The 21,557-nt window shown below is 36.8% G+C and overlaps 4 protein-coding genes and 3 pseudogenes across 5 annotated transcripts; 4 read left to right on the top strand and 3 right to left on the bottom strand.

The window, feature by feature from the left end:
* Positions 1-6,212: 6,212 nt before the first annotated feature.
* LOC147950046 (uncharacterized) lies at positions 6,213-7,377 on the bottom strand. The gene is made up of 4 exons (XM_087512087.1): positions 6,972-7,377; positions 6,817-6,868; positions 6,435-6,714; positions 6,213-6,305 (listed from the first exon to the last, which is right to left on the bottom strand). Exons 1-4 carry the CDS (start codon positions 7,375-7,377, stop codon positions 6,213-6,215), a joined length of 831 nt encoding a protein of 276 aa, XP_087368213.1.
* Positions 7,378-9,302: 1,925 nt separating this feature from the next.
* Positions 9,303-11,867, bottom strand: LOC104698914 (uncharacterized). Its single transcript, XM_010414292.2, has 2 exons — positions 9,805-11,867; positions 9,303-9,594 (listed from the first exon to the last, which is right to left on the bottom strand). The coding sequence occupies exon 1, from the start codon at positions 11,119-11,121 to the stop codon at positions 10,300-10,302; it is 822 nt and encodes a 273-aa protein (XP_010412594.1). The 5' UTR covers positions 11,122-11,867; the 3' UTR covers positions 9,303-9,594; positions 9,805-10,299.
* Positions 11,868-13,146: 1,279 nt separating this feature from the next.
* LOC104698925 (alpha-1,6-mannosyl-glycoprotein 2-beta-N-acetylglucosaminyltransferase) lies at positions 13,147-15,014 on the top strand. The gene has a single exon (XM_010414303.3). The coding sequence runs from the start codon at positions 13,510-13,512 to the stop codon at positions 14,806-14,808; it is 1,299 nt and encodes a 432-aa protein (XP_010412605.1). The 5' UTR covers positions 13,147-13,509; the 3' UTR covers positions 14,809-15,014.
* A 244-nt stretch (positions 15,015-15,258) lies between these two features.
* On the bottom strand, positions 15,259-16,319 carry LOC104709610 (F-box/kelch-repeat protein At4g23580 pseudogene; annotated as a pseudogene). Its single transcript, XR_015597764.1, has one exon. The product of XR_015597764.1 is annotated as an F-box/kelch-repeat protein At4g23580 pseudogene (transcript).
* Positions 16,320-17,614: 1,295 nt separating this feature from the next.
* Positions 17,615-18,292, top strand: LOC104709617 (MATH domain and coiled-coil domain-containing protein At1g31390 pseudogene; annotated as a pseudogene).
* Positions 18,293-19,177: 885 nt separating this feature from the next.
* On the top strand, positions 19,178-20,691 carry LOC104709623 (MATH domain and coiled-coil domain-containing protein At2g05410-like). Its single transcript, XM_019243337.2, has 4 exons — positions 19,178-19,299; positions 19,544-19,704; positions 19,833-20,056; positions 20,136-20,691. Exons 1-4 carry the CDS (start codon positions 19,193-19,195, stop codon positions 20,544-20,546), a joined length of 903 nt encoding a protein of 300 aa, XP_019098882.1. The 5' UTR covers positions 19,178-19,192; the 3' UTR covers positions 20,547-20,691.
* A 269-nt stretch (positions 20,692-20,960) lies between these two features.
* Positions 20,961-21,353, top strand: LOC109124935 (uncharacterized; annotated as a pseudogene).
* Positions 21,354-21,557: the final 204 nt, after the last annotated feature.

The raw sequence follows: 21,557 nt of genomic DNA on the forward strand, positions 1-21,557 counted from the left end.
TTTAAATGTATATCTTATTATATAAAATTAGGTTTTGAAAGTTAGCCATTAACATGATTTTGACATGTGTCACGTTATTATTCTGAGATTTTGATACGTGTAAAAGTTAAAATTTAATAGGAGGGATTTGAGATTATGACAAAAAATAAAAATTGTTTAAACAAAATTAATAAAGTAAAAAGATAATTACAAAAAATTACAAAAATTAAAAAGTTTTTTCAAAAATAATTATAAAGAGATTATATATTTCATAAAATAGGTATAAAACACGCTAATCAAACACAAGCTTAAAACAAACATAGATAGATAGATTGGAAAATCATAAACCGTTTTAATAGATCAATAGGAGCTCGGAGACAGAGGCTACATCATAATGTGTCAAAGACATTTTGAAAATTGAAACGACCCGACCCATTTTTTTTAATAATAAAAAATAATAATAATAAATACTCTACAGCTAGTGGTCCCATACACACTAGCCACCTAACCACAAACTCACAACAACAGATAACATAACCATAACATTAAACTAATGAATATCCAATAATTAAATAACCAATAATCAAAGAATAACAACTCCAATATCAAACATCAGGAAACGTAGAATCATCAACCTAGCAATGTTCTAATGGCCCAACTCTAACAACCTAGCAATGCCAGACAACAACCAATCGAGTCCCGGGAACATCCTCCTCTTCATTGCCTTGATTCCACGATCACACTTTGCCTTAACCTGCACTACAAACACAAATTGAGATGCATGAGTATTTGATAAACACTCATTGAGGCAATCCTCCCATCTACTGGGCTATACACACAAGCAAATGTGATACCAATGTTCCAAACAATCAACATACAAAGCATACAAAACAGGAAAACAAACATCATCTCGCTCGAAGGGAGGTGTCAACCGACACTGGCTCTTGGTGTCGATCGATGTCGCTTCACTGGTGTCTACCGACACCAATTGGTGTCGATCGTCACTACCTATGCAACCAAAATTCGCACGAAGCCAAGAGTCGAATCTCGCTCCCAAACTCCACCAAATCGCCCAATACTCAAAAACCAAATCATATACGTCCGTAGGAACCTGTAACAATCAATCCCAGCAAGGGAAACACACAAAAACAGTAACAAACAATCAAGAAAAAGGAATCACAGGCTTAGATCAGCCATGTTAATGCACTTACCTCTTTGCAGGAAGTTTCTGACCAACCACGACGAATCCAACCTCCCTAGTAATCTTCTACCACATGTCTAGCCCTGGATCTTCACCCCACAGAAAGATCACACCAAAAACGCTTTCAAATCTCACAAACTCTCACCAAAACCTTATGAAACTGCTTTCTCTCCTTTTCTCTCTGTCAAGCGGCCAAAACAACAAAACTGCACGACCTAGGTCGACTTGCCACTTAAATAATCCGGTTCTATGGTTTTCCTTAAACCAAACCAACCAAAATCGACAATTAAATCAATCTGGCCGGACCAGAAAAATGTTGGTGTCGACCGACACCCCATTGGTGTCGATCGACACGCATCCCCAAAATAGACATTTTGGTTCGCAGATGTTACACATTTCCACGAATACATTGAGAACTTTAACATTAGTTCATATCAAATGATTTTGTGACGTTGGAAAATGGCTTTTAGTTTCATTGGTTGTCAAAGCATGCCAATTTAAGATAGTTAAAAGACGTGAATATGTTCTCTCCAGACATGAGGAGGGCAAAGCCAAGGTTGTGTCCATGGTAGAAGAGGTTGGACGCATGGTTATCTCCCCAAGGGAGGAAGGCGGAGTCAAGGTTCTCTTTTTGGCGGAGGAGGTTGGACGCAAGACTCTCTCCATAAGAGAGGAGGACGGAGCCGAGGTTCTCTACATGGTTGGTCATACACTATTGTGATGATACATTATTGATTAGTATACTATGTAATATATTTTTTATTCGTGAAGTTTCTTGAACCAACAATTTTAGTGTTTAAATAAACTATGCAAAAATGAAAATAAATAGACATATAATAGTTGGCTTAATGTGTTTATATAGGTATTTTCCTAGGTGGTGGTAAAGAATATATTTGTAACAAAAAATATACTTAGGTGTCAAAAAAATACATTGTTAATGGTAACATACATCATAAATTTGTAAATATATATAAATTAGTGTATTATAGCAAAAAAAATTATAAATAAAGTACAACAAATTTTAATATATTTTTGTTAAATTTATTTTTATTTACAAAATTTTAAAACCCGCAAATCCGACGGGTCCTTATCTTGTATATATATATATATTGGATAATATAAGAATGGATATAACATTTGTAAGTCATTGATTAAATAACAATTGACTGTGAATTACTTCAAATAAATTAACTAATATTTAAGTTCAATAATATATAATATGGAAAGACATTTATAATTTACAAACAACTAGTAGAAAAGATGATTACAAAATAGTGAATACCAACAACCAGATATTTTTAAATGATTTCGAGTTTTAGCGAGTCTTTAGATAATTGAGTGAATTAAGGAAGATATGATTTCCTGTAAAAATCACCCCAAACTAATCCTATCTAAAAGCATGCAATTTATTTATTTGTCTTTCTAACTAAAAAAATCATCTAAACTATTTCAAAGTTATTAACTCTAATGCTTAATTTTTTTCTTCCAAAAAGTGCATTTAGAAGTCTGTTTAAAAATCACTAGTTCAATAACACTTGATTTGAGAATTTGTTTATATATTTATGTTTGAATATGTGACACCCCGGTTTGCGCAGAGATTTAAAAATAATTAATTTAACCACCTATGTCATCAAAGTGCAATTATCTTTTCGGTCAAAAGTCCTGAAAGAATTCTATAGTTAAGCGTGTTTTATCTGAAGTAGTCTCAGGATGGGTGATCTTCCGGGAAGTGATTGTCAGAACTGTGCGAGTGAGGACAAAACACAGCAAAAGATCATGTGCTGATTTGTAGTGATGTGATCATGAGACCATCCAAGACGACGCTTGAGTCTTGCTCAACACGAACGTAGTCAAAGATCAATTCTTCCAGCCAAACGACTATTTGGGATACATTCTTACCTCATTTGCAGCATATCTCGAAGTGGAATCAGTCCAATCATAGTTCAGATGAAGGAGTTATTCATTTTACAAATCACATGAACTCATGCCTACGCGATTTGGACTTATGAGCATTCAACGGAGGATTCCGACCAAGTCCGAAGGATTCAAGGTATGAAACAAACTGTTCTGGAATTTTGATCTATCGTTGAATCACTGAGAATTGGAAGCACATTAAAATCAGTTCATACTTGAAAGATATGGATATTTCAAATCAGTGGATCTGCCCCAGTCCCAGTTTCGCGTCTGAGCCAAATATCGTGTTACACAGACTAACTCAGCATCAATTTCGACATGACATCGGTTGGAGGATGTTAATGGATCTCTTCTGTTTCCAACAAGCCTAAGAACACAAGATCTGGCCAACAAACCATAAAGTTACGCTTCATTTTCCAAAGGAGGTCAACCTAGTTCTTTACATGAAGAATTTTAGGTCCAGTTGGTTTAGGTGCTTCCAGAATTATGTTTGGCAACCAGGAGGTGTTTCTACTAAGTCCAATGTGAAGAAATGGTACAGCCCATGTTGTTTCTCATCAGCAAGTTGGACTAAAGAGTCAAAAAGACAAAAGATCAATGAACCCCTTAATGGGTCAGTTCAAGAGCTTATGGCCAAAGAGAGCATGGGAGATACTATTGGGGATGATACCTATGAAGTCCAGCCCACTTTGAGCCTAATTCAAGTCCAAGAAAGCCCAAAATAATCACTTTATTTTGTGGTCAAAGAGGGATGACGAAAATGGAGTTCAACTCACCTTGGGAAGACAAACTTCAAAGAGTTGAATCTTCATTCAACTATCTATCTTTATTGTGTTTTAGTTTCAAGAATAATACTTGCCTTTGTGACCAAGTTTTCTATCTCTATATAAACTCATGTAATTTCATTTGAGAATAATCAACCAATTTTCCTTTTCATCTTAGAGTCTATCTCTTTGTTCTTTGTCTAGAACATTTCTTTGTTTCTTAGTGTGTAATATCCAAGCAATAGTCTCCTTTTGCTGGACTAGTGTGTCATATCTAGCAGTGACTGGAGTTGGGAATAACATCAGCCTTCCGCAACTGTTGTGCGACCCCTCAATCCATCAAATCTCCCTTGTTGCACCCTGCACCTTGGCGAGTTTCTATCCTTTTTAGTCCGGCTGAGTGATCCTCGAATTTTGGGCGTATCATGTAGGGAAAGTAAACAAGTCTTTAAAACCTCGGGAACGGTTAAACTCGACAATGAATATTCGTTCACTAATCCAAATGCCTAATTATAGAGATCATTTAAACATATCAATATCCCATATTAAATGCAAATATACAAAGTTTCACTAACATTTTTAGTGCTATGTTGCTACAATAGGAGGGTTGTCCAAGTGCTTCACTTGCCATAATAGAATTTCTGACCAAGTCAAAAATGCTTAAATGGTGAAACGGTTAAACTCGACAATGAATATCCGTTCACTAATCCAAGATACATATTTTTCTAAAACCTCATATGTTATTTTCAGATGTTAATTTTGTTATGCAATCTCAGCTTCGTCTTCTCAAAAAACATAGTGTACTTTAAATATGTTGTTTCTGCCAATATTTTGGGTCAAAAGCATTTACTAAAATTGATGAAATCTCAAGCTTATTTTATATATATAATTTTTGTCATTTTATAGAATTTTAGCTTTAGTTGATAATATGTCTTATAAGATATGTTACATCACATGTCACTTTTTGTAATGGCTTGTATATCATTTTTCTATATTTTGTGACAATTGATTTTGTTTTTTAGGTAGAATGCTTTTTCAAGATTGTTTTTCATAGTTTTCCCAAAAAAGTGTGACCCTTACAATGTCTTCATTTTAGATCAAAACTTTTAAGTTGAGTTTGCGTAATTAATCTTTTATTTCTCTATAAATGAAATTTCATAATAGATCTTTGTAGTATATGTTTTTTAGAAACTAATGTTTCACTTCAATTTTATTTTTATGTTTAGAATTTTATAAATACAATTACATAAACTATTTTTTTTACTTCACCACGCATTATAATCTTACTTCCATTCTAAAACTCAATAACTCATTTTAAATTTTGGAATATGATCTTTGCTTAAAATTTGCATAATAACATTATTACTAAAAGAACTCTATTGTATTATTTTTACTATTTTAAAATTTTCATTTAGGCTATTTAATTCATTTTTATATAGTTATTATTTTTTTTTTACTAAAACAAATTTATATTATTGTTTTACTATTTTAAAAAGTTAATTTTGCTTAATTAGTTTTGATTTATTTGTTACTATTTTTTTTTCAACCAAACAATAAGTAAATTAAAATAGAACTCCACGATTGGTTGCCCAAACTGGAGATTAAAAGTTTACACAAGTTTCAAAATTAAGGATCTTGAGGATCGGGCAAGACAATCTGCCCTAGCATTGGACTCTCGTGCAATCTTGGACAAAGTGAAGGAAGGGAAATATGATCTGATCGAAGCTAAGTCATCCAGAAGACTCAAAAAAGCGGGCCCATCTTTGGGCGTCTGAACCATCGCAACTAACTCCGCACAGTCCGTCTCGTAGGCATGACAATCGATCACAGCCGCCAACAGTGACTCCATAGCCCAAATAAAATCTTGTAGCTCCGCGTGTAAGGGTGTAGGGCTGCGTCTATGGCTCCGTCCTCCCAGAAGAATCGTCCCCATTGTGAAGCCACCAACCCAGAGCTTGAAGAGGGTCCGAATCTTTCCACGAACCATCAATCTGACAATGCGGAGAGGTATATGTATCCTCCAAAAGTGGCGGAGGAAACCGATTTCTCCCGGAAAAATATTTTGCCTCTTCCCACAAAAATTTATCATTAATCGCCTGATTAAGAATATCGATTGGTTCCGCCTCTATTCCCTGAAAAAAAATTTTATTCCTATCTTTCCAAACTGACAATAGAATCCAAGGGAGACAGAAAGTTATATCCGTAATCTCCGATTGGGATGAAGCGCGCCAGAAAATAAAATCTAAATTGGAATAGATCGAGGCATACGGAAAACCATCAGGTTGTAATGATACCGGCGACAGCTCCCATATACTTCTCGAACGAGGACACTCAAAAAGGGCGTGATTGATAGTCTATGTCGCAGAAGCACACCGTTTGCATAGAATATCACACCGAACACCCCTATTAGCAAGCCTTTCCATCACAAGAAGAGAACCAGAGGCCACCTGCCAAAAGAAATGTTGAACCTTCGGGGGGACCTCAAGATTCCACTAATGAGCCTGAATAGCCATACACGTTGGCCCGTATTCAATGACCGCGATCAACGCCCGAGCTAACCGATAGCCTGACCTTACCGAATACTTCCACGACTTAGTAAAATTCCATAATAACTTGTCTGGCTTTTGAGTTTTACTGATCGGCAAACTCCGAATTAGCTGTATATCCTCCGGATCCATGAACTCTTCAAGAATAGGCAAATGCCAGTCATTCATAAGTGGATTAATTAAATGATTAACCATCAAATTTGGGTGAAGAATTCTTCCCCGACCATTAGCTGGTCTAGGCCGAATATCCGGTAACCACGGATCTGCCAAACCGAAATGGAACAGCCTGAACCTACCCCCCATCTCGCACCTTGTGCCACCAAGTTCTTCATTGAGTAGATACTCCTCCATGCAAAAGAAAGGTTATTCGGCTTTTTAGCCATAAGAGGATGTATATTCCTAAAATAACGACCTCGCATTACCCGAGCCATTAAGGACGTCTGATAATGAATTAACCGCCAATACTGTTTAGCCAACATGGCATCATTAAATTGTTCCAACGCTCGAAAACCAAGACCCTGTCACACTTATCTTTGCATAGTTTATCCCAAGAAACCCAATGCATACCTCGAGCCTTATCTTTAGACTTCCACCAGAAGGTGGAAACAGCACTGGTAAGTTTAGACGTCAACTCCTGCGGCAGTTTATAGCCCGACATAACATGGGTAGGGAGTGCTAACACCACCGAATTAATCATAACTTCCTTGCCACCTTTCGATAAATACTTAGCAGACCAACCATTTACTTGGTCATCTAACCGATCCTTAACATAACCAAAAACTTTAGTCTTCGAACCCTGAAGACTCTCGGGAATACCTAAATAAGAGCCCATACCGCCTTCTTTAGAAATACCAATAACATTTTTCAACTGAGATCTGAGCTCTGATGGAACCTTCTTACCAAACATAATAGAGGATTTCTCCAGATTAACCTCTTGCCCAGAGGCTTTACCATAATTCCCTATTATTTCCATAACCGTCTTACATTCCGACACCTCAGCCTTACAGAAAAAAGACTATCATCCGCAAACAACAAATGTGAGATAGTGGGACTTGAATGGGCAATGGTGATACCCGTTAATTTCTTCTCCCGTTCTGCCTTTTTAATATTTGCTATCAGGACCTCTGTGCAAAGTATAAACAAGTACGGTGACAGAGGATCCCTTGGCGTAACCTCTGTGGAACAATAGCTCCCTGAGGCTGACCATTCATAAGAACTTGATATGACACAGAAGAAACACACCACATGATCCACGAAACCCATCTCCTATCAAATCCTAGTTTAACCAACACTGCCTCTAAAAAAATCTCATTCAACCCGATCATATGCCTTACTCATATATCTTTTGAAGGCCAGAAACTCCGAATTACACTGACAATTAGTATTCAACCCGTGAAACATCTCATGAGCAACAAGAATATTATATGTGATTAAGCGACTAGAGACAAAAGCCGACTGAGTTTCTGAGACCAAAAGGGGCAAGAAACTTTTCAGCCGAAAACACAAAACTTTAGAAATAATTTTGTAACTCACATTACAAAGACTGATCGGTCTAAACTTTGCCATCCGCTGTGGCCTATCAACTTTAGGAATGAGACAGATATTAGTCTCATTCAATCGTGGGTCAAAATTACCCGTTCGAAAAAACTCTTTAACCAAAGCCACCAAATCCCCTTTTAAAGAAGACGAGAACTGTTGAAAAAACAAAGCTGTCATTCTGTCAGGTCCTGGAGTTTTCTCCGGATGCATAGCAAACAAGGCCTTTCGAACCTCCGAGATATCCCTAGTAAGATCTCTGTTCATGCTATCCGTAATGATTGGGTTGATTTCCTGAATCATCTCTAAAATACCCCTACCCTCCGACTTCTTAAAAAGATCCTCAAAGTATTTTGTAGCAATCTGTTCCATACCCAAGGGCGCGTCGTTCCAGACATCATGGGCATCCAAAAGACCAAAAATCCTATTCCTCACCCTCCTTTGCTTAGTAGAGGCTTGGAAATATTTCATATTTTTGTCGCCAACCCTTAACCAAAATTTTCGGCTTTTTTGTTGCAAGTATATTTCCTCATCACGATACGCCTCTTTTAATTTCCTCTCAATACCCCTAATTTCCTCTTGAGGAATCGAATCTTCCATCTTCGCCTCGTGTAAAGCCGCCTTTAAGGAAGAAATCAGCGAGGGACCAGAACTTATATTATTCTTCCGCCACCAAGAAGTAGAGTTCCTACAATTCCTTATCTTATCCACAAACCCCGGAGTTCGGAAATTCCTTGTACGATTCCACCCTGTCTCGACCGCACATAAAATCCCCTCCTTACCCAACCAACGTTTATCAAAACGGAACTGTCTATGTCGGCTCCTATTCGTCTTTAGACAAGTTGCTATAATTGGACAATGGTCCGAACCAATCATCTCCAAATAGTCAACCTTCGAATTCGGGTAAAGCCCATGCCAATCTTCATTACCCACGACACGATCTAACCGACAACGAACTACCTCACTATTACATATATTACCCCTCCAGGATAATTGATCTACCTAACAAGGAAATTCGAGCATCCCGCAGTGGCGAAGCATTGAAATGAAAGGTACAAAAGAAAAAGCAGGACGTAGAGCCCCACCCTTCTTCTCATGATTCGCCACTAATTCATTGAAATCGCCGATTAAAAACCAGGGGTCAACGCGGAAAGACCCAATATCCGTTAATGTATCCCAAACCTTTTTCCGTTTTTGCGGAACAAGATCACCATAAATAAAAGACATAAAGACCATTTGTTGGCCAATAAAAGCTTGTGTATCAATAATACGATCACTATCAAATAAAATTGAAAGTTTTATTTCATCCATAAAAAATAAAGCTAAACCACCACTTGAACTGCGGGGATCAACAGTAAACAATTTGTTATAACCAAATTTATTCTGAAATTTTTGTAAATAAGAAGTACATTTCTTTGTTTATGATAAAAATAAAATGTCTGGTCGATGCTTTTTCTACAAATCACCCAAATAATTTTCTGTCAGGTCTACCCCAATGCCCTGACAGTTCCAGCTTAGGATCTTCACGTTTGAGCCAGTGGTTTCGGGAGCGCCACCGTCCCTTTCTTAAGAAGACGACTCCCTCCGCCAACAGGAATACCATATTTTGTCTTGTGACGTTGATTCCCTATCGTCACTGGTTTATTGCCCTTGCCTATAGATTTAAGTAAGAAAGCTTTAGCTAAGAGGCGTTTCCCAGGCGAAGCCAGAGGCAAGACAAATTTCTGTGAACTAGTAAGACCTTTCCTACCCAAGGAACTACCCCCTTTAACCATATCACTAGTCAATTTTCCCAATGAAACTGACTTCATACCAGAATTTATATCACTGAAACTCAAGTTTAAAGAATCAGGAACAAGAGTACCTTGGATAGCATTACCCTCCGCATCTAAACCCGATTCAGAACCAGCAACAGTTACTAAACCCGATTCTTGCTCTTCCGATTTGTCAGCATCATTGACTTCACCATCCTCTAATAAGTCATCAGTACTTTCATTAAACATCGGTTCCTCAGTATCCTCTTCACCACCTCCTGAACCATTCTCCACTGACACCTCCATTGAAATATCCTCAGTCACCCCAGAGGAAGCACCACCGTGATCCAAGCGTTGAGAGTTCTTCTCACTAGAAGCCTGTTTAGCCTTGTACAATGGTTTGGGCCACACTGGTCTATTTCCTTTCTATGTGCTGGCAAACCCGTGAACGAGTCCATCATGTCGCTCCCAACCATCTGCGAATCAGAAGGAGCATAACCCAAAGTAATACCAGACCCACCACCCTGATATCTCTGCTTCTGTCCCCAAACAGGACCTTGATTCCGCACATGGAGAGGAAAACCAGAAGAAGTAGACTCACCACCTCAAAACTGAGGATGTCTCCTCTCAATGGACTGCTCAGACTGGAAACCCAAAGCCCGTTTAACATGTTTTTTTGGTTTCTCCCACCCACCATCATGCTGTGCAGGACCCTGTTGTGCCATAGCCTGATGCCGCTGTACCCCCCTCTTATCCCCATGATCCACAATTCCTCGACCAGCAGGGCCATTCTTCAGCTCCGGACAGACCAACACATCATGTGTTAATCTGAGACAATGTTTGCAAAAACCTGACAGCTTCTCATATTCTATAGTGACCACCACCTCATCACCGGTATCAAAAGGGACCACCAAATTGAAGAGCAGCGGATTGAATCTATTTACCGTGACACAAATGCTTCCTGTTTCCTCATTGAGATCCTTAATTTTACCAATCTTCTTTCCTATAGCAGTGAGTGTTGCCAATTCCCACAGATGCATAGGAATTCCTCCCACCTTCATCCAAAAACTGATGGCTGAGGGATAGGAATCAGACACTATAGGTTCCCAACGAACCAGTGAGATCATCCAACCATCAAAATGGTAAGGACCATTGAGTAAGACTCCAAGAAGATCCTCCTCGTCTTCAAAGTTAAATTGAAATGTTCCCTGACCCAAATCCGCTCCCATAACTTTTGCTTCCAACTTCCAGATCTTAGGCAAATTAGCAACAAGCGACTCCATCCTCTGAACAGCTGGATTCATCAATCGCCCAATTAGAGTGAGGGAGAACTGCTGAATCCGTTGAGCCAAAACAGAACCAGAAATCTTCACAACCTCTGTACGGGCTAACGTAGCCTTGCCTTTGTTAAGCGCCAACTGAGCCATATCAAACCCCAGACACGAATGCAAAAAAAAAACCTCTGAGAGAACAGGAAGAATGCACCAACAATACTATACCGACGAACCCACCAAGAATTAAGAAGAAACCGAGATAAATCGTGAAGAAAGAAGCCTCACAGCCAGCTAAATATATAACCACAGACCAGTTCCACCGAACCCAGAAGGGACCAAGATCGTATCCGCTTACCTTCCAAAACTCTCTGTGGCAGTAAATATCCGAATATCCTCATACCAGCTACCCACCAAAAACAAGGAAAGAGAATCTCATTAACTGTTGCCAAGAGAATAATCTCCATTATAGCAGCGATCTCTGAGAAACTCAAGAGCAAATGGAGATTCGAATCAACCCAATCACCCAGAAATGGAAACCTCAAATCCAATCGACCTTCAACGCAGATGCCATTAGTTATAAATGGGAATCGTAGATTCAAACACCCATCACCATGAGCCCGTAAATCTTTCCCCCTCAAAGCTCTCTGAACCCTTAATATAGAAACCCAATAAATCGAAGATCCCCCACAAGGGGCCAGATCTGAGAAAACCTGATCATGTCTAGCAACATACGGGAATGGAAAACCAATCCAATCCCTAAATCGACAATCCATAAGAGCAACCGAGAGACCATCTCTCGTTCCTCCCTCACCCCCGTCGTCTACCACCATCTCAAGCTCAAACCCTAAAAATCGCATTAGCAGTTGCCATTCGTCCTTTAGACAATACTAATTTTTCCCACTCAAAGTTTATTTATTTGTTACTATTATAAATTATAAATAATAAATATGCAATGAATATTTAAAATAGTTTTTTAATACAAAAAAAATATATTATTGTTTAGGTGGATGCTGACGTGGAGGAAAGAAAAGAGAGAAAAGTTAACTTTATATATATAAATGCAATATTGTTTATAATTGGTTAAATTTTTTTAAAGTAGTCATTTTTTATATATGCATGTTTTTACTTAAATCATCATATAGTTTGTAACTAAAGGAGTAGTAAGTAGCCTAATTTTACTCCCTCTATTTTAAAATAGTTATCATTTTAGGCATAATTTTTTGTTTCAATTTAGTTGTTGTTTTCATTTTTCAGGGTTATTTTTAATAATAAATTATCTCATTTATCCTTTACTAAAAAAATATATTAAATACTTAAGAATTTTAATAGTCACACAAAGATATAATAGTTTATTTATCTATTTTCTTAATTTGTGTGAAACAATCTAGAATGATAACTAAAAAATACTATAAATTATGTGTGTAAATGAAGTAAGATATTTTATTTAAAGATAAGTCTCCTCATAATCAAAGATACATCACTAATGATGCAACATTCTAACTAACTACTTACTCTCAAATAAATTTGATTGCAAAATTTGTAATGAGTTTTTTAAAGAAAAAAATTTTGTAATTGAAGCAAATAATTTATTTTATTTACTATTCCACTTTTATTTGTCTAGTTTTTTCCTTTGAAGGGGAAAAAAAACTAGGGCTGGGCATTCGGGTTCGGGTAAACGGGTTTAGAAAAATAGAACCCATTGGGTATTTTTAGATATATGAGTTCGGTTCGGTTTGGGTACTATCGGGTTTGGGTTACAAATTTTAGAACTCGATTATTACCCGAACTACCGAGTACCCGAAAAAATATAATTAAATTTAAATAAATTTAGTTAAATTTTGACTTACATAACAAAATATTTTAGATATTTTGATTATTTTTGATATTTAGATATAAAACTAAATGAAATATTCAAAATTATAATCATAATTTTGGGGTAATTGCATTATATCAATGATAATATTATAAATATGTTATATGTTTAGATTTAATGGGTACCCAAATAGGTAGCGGATATTACCCGACCCTAACTGAATCCACGAGTATTAAAAAATAGAACCCAATAAGGTTTTATAGACAAACCCGTATCTAACCTGAATCCGGTTTTTCGGGTCGGATTCAGAGTTGGATATTCGGATACGGTTTTTACGCTCATGCCTAAAAAAACACAGCAGCCAAGAATTTGATGGCAGAATAGTAAATTTAAGTGACAATTGACTCGGTGACTTAGAAAAAATCGCGAAACCCAAAGTCACGCAAGACTTGGCACCTTGCTTCGAGATTCCTCAATGACTCCGAAGTTTCTTTTCCTTTCCTGATCAAATCTCGTGTCTTTCCGATTACCCATTTCTTGATTTCTTCTAAAAATCTACTCTTTTGTTGAATCTGTAATTAGTATTGACGATCTGAAGTCAAAGCTCGAGTCTCTGGTTTGAAGATTGTAAAGGAAGCACCTTTTTTGCAGAGCGTAAGTAGGTTTTAGAGTTTAAGTTGTTTAGTATAGAATTTGAGAGTTTGGTTCAATTTTTAGTAGTTGTTCTGATGGCAAATCTTTGGAAGAAGCAGAAATTGAAAGATACTACGGGTTTGTGTCGTTTAGGGATTCTATTTGCAGTTACAGTCTCTGTAGTTTTGATGTTGATGTCTGTACCACGAACTGCTTTGAATAGAACTTCCATTGGCCATGATGATTTGGATGATTTTGACAAAGATTTGGAAGTTAAGCTTAATGCTTCATTGCTAAGGTTAGCTAGAGCTAATAGAATGTCTCTTAGGTTGCATCGAAGGAACCATTTTACGCCGAGGAATCTGGATCTGTATCCTGATTTGGCGAAAGACCGTGTGGTTATAGTCTTGTATGTGCACAATCGGGCTCAGTATTTTCGAGTAACTGTGGAAAGTTTGTCAAAGGTTAAAGGAATTAGTGAGACATTGTTGATTGTTAGCCATGATGGTTACTTTGAAGAGATGAATAAGATTGTGGAAGGTATTAAGTTTTGTCAGGTGAAACAGATATTTTCGCCGTATTCGCCTCATATATATCGAAAGAGTTTCCCCGGTGTGACCCCAAATGACTGTATAAACAAGGGTGATGAGGTGAAGACACATTGTGATGGCAATCCTGATCAGTATGGGAATCACAGGTCTCCAAAGATTGTGTCTTTGAAGCATCACTGGTGGTGGATGATGAATACTGTTTGGGATGGGTTGGAGGAGACTAAAAGACATGAAGGTCATATTCTTTTCATTGAGGAAGATCATTTTCTGTTTCCTAATGCCTACCGTAATATACAGACTCTCACGAGGCTGAAACCTGCTAAATGTCCTGACTGCTTTGCTGCTAATTTAGCACCTTCTGATGTGAAGTCAAGAGGAGAAGGGCTTGAAAGTTTGGTTGCGGAGAGAATGGGAAATGTTGGTTATTCGTTTAATAGAAGTGTGTGGGAGAATATACACCAGAAGGCAAGAGAGTTTTGTTACTTTGATGATTACAATTGGGATATAACGATGTGGGCAACTGTTTTCCCCTCATTTGGCTCCCCTGTTTACACGTTGCGAGGGCCTAGGACCAGTGCTGTCCACTTTGGAAAATGTGGGTTGCATCAAGGTAAAGGAGATCAGGGTGACTGCATCGATAATGGGGTGGTAAACATTGAAGTTAAAGAAACAGATAAAGTTGTAAACATAAAAGAAGAATGGGGAGTTCGGGTGTATAAGCATCAACCGGGTTATAAAGCTGGTTTCAAAGGTTGGGGAGGTTGGGGAGATGAAAGGGACCGACATTTATGTTTGGATTTTGCCGCTATGTATCGTTCCAGCAGCAGCAGTGAATCTCCATGAAGCTTTAGAGACTTCTAAGTAAATTTGGTAATATAATCAGTGACTTTTTTTGAGGGGTTTCTTTCTTGTTATGTGCTTTGTGAATCGATATTGGCCTCAGGTTTGGCGTTGTATTTTTTAATTGTTATGTCTTGTTTGTATCACCTTCAGTATTTCACTTTCCATACGAGCTTCTGCCGCTTTATTTACCTAAGCTACTTTTGGAACTCGTCCGTCACCAGAATGATAGGATTTACGCAGTCTTAAGATACGCTCCACCAAGTAGGGTATTGATTTGGGAAAGCATGAAACTACTCTGAGAGTGTTATGGTTTTTTTCTTACATTTTTCAAATTCATCAACCAAAAGCAAAACAAATAGCAACTGGAATGAAAATTTCACTAAAAAATAATATAAAAACTAAAAATAATAGCAACTGGTTCAATGTTTCACATGAGTATGACATATTTCATCAAACTGTAACAGAAACAATATGCGCTAAATCATATTTATATGGCTCAGTGATTGTATACACAATGTCACACGACTCAAGCGTCCCCCAAATATCCTCTTGGTGTTTGTCAAGAGCAATTACCGCACACCAAACCAATTTGTTGTGACTAGACACATTCTCTTCCCACAAAACCGCCAACTTTACACCATAATCCGTCACTCTAGCAACAGCATAACGGTCATCCCACAACCTAAACAGTTTTTCCAAACCTTTCGAACCCTTTAAATAGGTCCAACAGTTTTCTTCCGGGTCGTACCATTTGATCATCCCATGACTACAACTATATAACACGTTCTCTATCACACAATAAGATGTTGGGCAAAACCATCCCCTCCTCATAGCTAAGTCTCCGGCTCTCCATCTACCTTTATTCAGCTTGTAAGTCACATGTCTCTCAATACACTTCACGTAGACACTTCCACATACCCTATGCTTTGATACCTAATACCACTACGTATTCTCTCGCCAGGACTTGATGACTCAAACTCCCAAGTTTGATGCATTGTATCGAATACCTCCATCCAGTTCGTTGCATCGAGATTTTTACAGCCTCCTGTCACATAAATTTTTCCATCAAGGACGCAAACAGAAGGGGACTCTCGTGCCACCCGCATGCTTGGGGCCTCACGCCACGTGTGTGAACGACAGTCCATGACCATGACGCTAGAAGATGCATTGTTATCCTTTGTGAATCCACCAATGGCATAGATATTAGAACCAACCCTTGCAATATCTGACTGGTACGTAGAAGGAGAATTGGGAGATGTAACTGGGACCAAAACATTCTTGGAGCTATTTGGTCTCCGGTAGAGACGGAACCATCGTTGTTGTTTGCTCGTATGGAATCTTAAGCACACGTAGAGACAACTCTCTGTGCAGCCTAAGAGGATTCGTGTTTGGTAAAGCTCAGTTGAAGCAAGGAGAGAACGGAATCTACTGGAAACTAAGGAGAGAGTGTTGTAGTACAATCTCGGAACACGGGCTAAGCAGTTTAATATCAAATCATTAGGAAGCATCATCAACGTCATTGGCTCTTCTATATTCATGGTTGCGGATCGCCTTTTACTCTCTAAGGGTTTTATGGTTGCAGTTTTCTTTGGAGATGAGTTTTGTTATTTATCTTACGAAACCAGCCTCGAGACTTTTTTGCATCGCCCAAAAAGAGAGAAAAATTTCTTTTGGGAATTTTATTTTGTTTTATTCGATTAGATAACAACGAATAAAATAACAACAATAATAATAATTTGATCCATATGTTTTGGGAAATTTGTTTTGTTTTATTCGATTAGATAACAACGAAAAGATAATCTCTAAATTTTTCTTCTCATCTTTTAAATGGACAATTATTGGAATTATTATTTTTTAAAAACTTTGCTCAATAAAATACTATAATATTCTGAAAAGGTCACTTAAATTTTGGTTATTCAAAAATACCATAAAATTATAATTAAAATTTCAATTTTCAAAATTTGTATTATCTTATACAATTTCGAGAAAATATTATTATTTACAAGAGCTGTTAATGAATGTTGTGTTCTTGTTATCTGTGTAGGTCATCAATATTTTAAAAAAAAATATTTATGGAAGTTAAATGTTCGTTCTACAATTGTTGTCTTAGGACTAAAATTAATTTAAATAAAAAATGTTCAATATATTGGCCGCCCCTATTATTAACTAGCCGTATTACCAACCTATGAGCTTATGAGGAGCCGAAGCGATTTGTATTCCTCTAGTGCTAGACTGCTAGTAATATTTGAGGCCCTGTTAGTGTAAATTAAATATTTCATCTGTCATTGATGTTTTGAAGCTTTTATACATTTAAAAAAAACAATAATTACTGAATTTAAATATATTTTTTTCTTTAACTAAAGAGATATTATTTAATTTTAAACCAATAATAATTCAAAATTTTAAATATTTTTAGTGATTACTTCTTGAAGTTTACAAAACATCAATCTTTGTGGGATAAAAAAATATCCCAAAATATCAATTTTTATGAGACAGAGGGAGTAGTTAATACCATTTTGATGCATATTTACTCGAGTCTGTACGTGTTCTCCTACTTGATGGCAGTTGACCATTTTGTGTTGTTTGTTGTTCAAAGTTCGAAATCTTGAAAGATCCGAGTTCATATTGCAATCTTAAATAAATTTGTATTCTGGTTTTGCTTCTTGAAAGTGTGAGTTTTTTGGTTTTTCGATAACCAAAGTCTGGTTATGTGCCACTCAAATTCTAGGGTTTAACCAGATCTCTCTTCATTTTCAGGTAGTTTAAATTTTTAGGAGACTTCGTCAACATTCAATGGGAAAGCCATATGAGAAGAAGATCACTTGGACGATTAAGAATTTCTCCAGAGATCTTCCCTCCCGACAAACTTCTTGACAAGAATAGTGGGTTTCTTGTGAATGGAGAAGTCAAGGTTGTTGCCGAGGTCGATATTCTTGAAGTTATTGGCAAATCAGATGTGTTAGAGGAAACTTCATTTGTTATAGACGTCAATGGATTTCAAGTACTTCCTCCTCTGGTAATATTAATATATTTATTTTTAACTTCATGGAAAAAAAAAATACAAATCTTAAGAGTCTCTAACTAGAGTTAAGTTTTTTGATACATAAACAAGCTGCATATATGTTTTTACTTAATATCCATATATCACTTGCAAGTAAAATCTGTGGGTAGTTTGTTTAAAAGCCACCCAGACATTGCATCAAGATTCCGTCCAAAGAACCCACATTTGAGAACATCATACATGAATGTCCTACTAGGTCTGACTGAGGTTTTGTGCCAATCTCTAGAGAAACTCTCCACTGCTGATCTTTCCGATGCGTATTCTGCGCTACAGTATGTGACACAAGCGGGGTTTAAACTGGACTGGTTGGAGAAGAAACTGAAAGAGGCTGGTCAGAATAGGCTACAAGAAATTGAGGAAGAATTGAAGGATTTGAAAGAGAAGTGTGCAGAGATGGAAGCTCTGGTGGAGTTCTTAAGATGATGTTGTTTAATCATGGCTAGGCAGTTTAAGAGCTTGGATCTGATCGGTATTCTAGTATGTTTTTGTTTTTTGTCTTAGTTTTGAAACATTCAAACATTAAGAGACAAATAGACTTGTTTTGTTGTTGAGGTTTTGCTATGTTACATTTATTGCTGGAGAAGACAAGATTCTTCAACTTTAAACACATATGACAACACTTGTTCTTGAGAATGAAGAAACAATCATATAAACGTTCTTAAACTATAGGGTCTTTTTTGTTATTTCGGTAATGCATGTTACTGTTTTAAAAATAATTTATGGAAAGTCAAATGCCTTTTTTGCAAATTCGTTTTTAGACTTCATATCTTTATTAACCCTAGAACCCTAGATAAAATCGGAACCGAAGTGTTTCGCATTCTCTAGTCTTCCTATTCATAATCCAAACTTGAAAGCCGTTAAGGTTGTGGCTTAACTATTTCAATTCATCGTCCTTGTCTCTTTCTTCGACATCACCCTTAGAGGTAAATAAAGTATTTTTACTTCCTTGACTATCTTCGGTTTCTCAAACGTAGTAAACTAGTAAAGAACAGAAATCTTCTTAGAATGATGTTCAATAGTGCAATCTTAGTTAATCTTTATTTAAGCTTTGGCCAAAACTGTTTTAGTACATTGTCTCCAACCCTGTTTATTTCTTCCTACCTCACGCTGAGAGAGGTAAATTATTTTCAATCGTTTGAGTTTTTTATTTAATTTTTTTATTTCCATTTCCTTGACTATGTTCAGTTTCTCTAACGCGGTAGATTTGTAAAGAAAAACAAAAGCTGTTTAGAATATGTTTCACATATAGCGGAATCTTTGGTTTTGTTTGACTTTTCAATTTACAAAAATTGTGTTTAGCAGCTAGGAGTCATCAAAAGATCAATGGAGGTCAAAGTTGATACGACGATTACTTGGGTGATAAAAAATTTCTCTTCTTTGCAATCCGAATCACTTTATTCTGATAATTTCGTTGCTGGTGGCTGCAAATGGTAAGAAGATAATTAACTATTATAATAATGTTTGCTGCCAGCCGTAGAATTTGGGTTTAGTAACAATGCTGATCCATTTATCTGTACAAAGATGTATACATAAGCATAGAAGCCCTAAGAGAATATTGTAGACTTGATGAGCAAGATACAAATATGAACGGAAATATAACATTAGTCTAGATATTTCACAATAATTAACCCCATAATATTTAGCTGATTGTTTTTGTTTGGTTTTCGTTTGCAGGCGTCTCTGGGCCTTTCCCAAAGGGGATAAGAGGGCTAATAATTTTTGTTTGTATCTAACTCTTCGTGATAAAGAATCTTTGCCTATTGGATGGAGAAGACACGCTAAATTTTCTCTAACTGTAGTAAATAAATACTCAGAAAAACTCTCCCGGCTAAGAGGTGATTGGACTCTATGCTTGTTAGTTGTTACTTTATGGTTTATGTTACTTTTGTGCTTCTGTGTTGAGTTGTGAGCATCAAGTCTGAAATGTAATTAATGTGATGAAACATGGTTTTTGATTTTGTAGGGACTCAGCACTGGTTCGAACATAAATTTCCTGATTGGGGGTTTCCAGGAATGATTTGCCTCACCGAACTTAATGCCAAAGAGGGATTTCTGGTGAATGGAGATCTCACAGTTGTTGCCAAGATAGAGGTTCTTGAAGTTGTTGGAAAATTAGATGTATCAGAGGAATCTTCATCCGTAATGGAAACCATAGATGTCAATGGGTTTTATGTTCTTCCTTCACAGGTAACAAATTATGAAAAGTACAACAGTAAGTGTCTTGATATGCTGTGGTTTTACTTTTATATATCTTTTCCACATGCAGGTAGAATCTGTGAAGCGTTTGTTTGCAACAAACATAGATATTGCAGCCAAATTTCGTCCAAAGAATCCACACCTGAAGACTGCGTACATGAATTTCCTCCTGAGCTTAACAGAAACGCTGTGTCAATCTACTCAAGAACTCTCCAATGAAGATCTCTCTGACGCTGGCGCTTCTCTGGCTTATTTGAGAGAAGCAGGGTTTGAGTTGGATTGGTTGGAGAAGAAACTTGATGAAGTAAAGGAAAAGAAGAAGAAAGAAGAGGCTTGTTTGGCCCGGCTGCGAAATATGGACGAAGAGCTTCAGCCCTTTAAGAAGAAGTGCTTAGACCTTGAAGCTCAGATAGATAAGGAGAAGAAAGAGCTGTTAGCTGCTAGAGCTCCTCTCTCCTTGTACGATGACAATGTTGTCTGATTTTTTTTTTGCTTGGGTTTTGTTGTTTTGATTTCGGAATACTTTTTGATAATTTTTCCTATTTAAGTGCTTTGTAGTTGAGGGTCTCTAGATTTGCCAATTGTTATTCTATTTAAGTGTTCGTGTAATTTCAATGGTTTACGTCTCCACTTTAATTCAATGTGTTACTTCTTGCTACAAAATGGAATAAAGTCATAAACGTAGGCGTTTTGCAATTAATTGCAAACCAAACTCATAACTGCAAGTAAACGCCTCATTTATCACAGGACGATACAGACTATAGTCTATAGAGAGGAAACATACTTTTGAGTTTTGATCAGTAAATTCCCAAAATTGTTACAAAGACATTTCGTATAGAATATAAAGAATTGTAATTTAGAAGAAGCAATCGAACCATTCACTATACAATACAACATGGCCATCAACACAACTACCGTCACCAAATCCATGGCTACAGCCTTATAAACAATCATCGCGATGGCTGCACTAGCATCTGCAGCATCCGGTTTGGTTCAGTCTCCTGAATCAGACCACTTGGTTAACCAATATATGGCTAAGGTATCTTCAAGGTGTGCCATGTACGTCACGGCCGAAATGTATAACCATGGTCCGTTGAAACAAAATGGATGTTGTCTAGAGGTTTATCACATGGGACGCGTTTGCCTTCACATCGTCACAAAGCATGTAATCGAGACACTTATGCCTAGGCTTGAAGGTGTTAAAAAACAAGACTCTCTCGAAAAAAGCACACATATCTTTGTGTTCCGGTTTAAGGTATTTCTATTATTCACTTTAAAATCCACTTAAAACATAATTTGGATTTTGAAATCCAAAAACAAATCATTAAACAAATAAAATATACAACCAATTACATTATTTTGAGAAATATTTTAAAATCAGTGATTAAATAACACATGATTTTTGTTTGTATTTTCAAATCTATTAAATTCATAAAACTAATAATCCCTAAAAAGAGATATTCTTAACAATACTTGTTTCGGGAATGAACAC

This window comes from Camelina sativa, chromosome 1, assembly GCF_030686135.1.
Source record: "Camelina sativa cultivar CO46 ecotype springtype chromosome 1, ASM3068613v1".
NCBI classification, from domain to species: domain Eukaryota; kingdom Viridiplantae; phylum Streptophyta; class Magnoliopsida; order Brassicales; family Brassicaceae; genus Camelina; species Camelina sativa.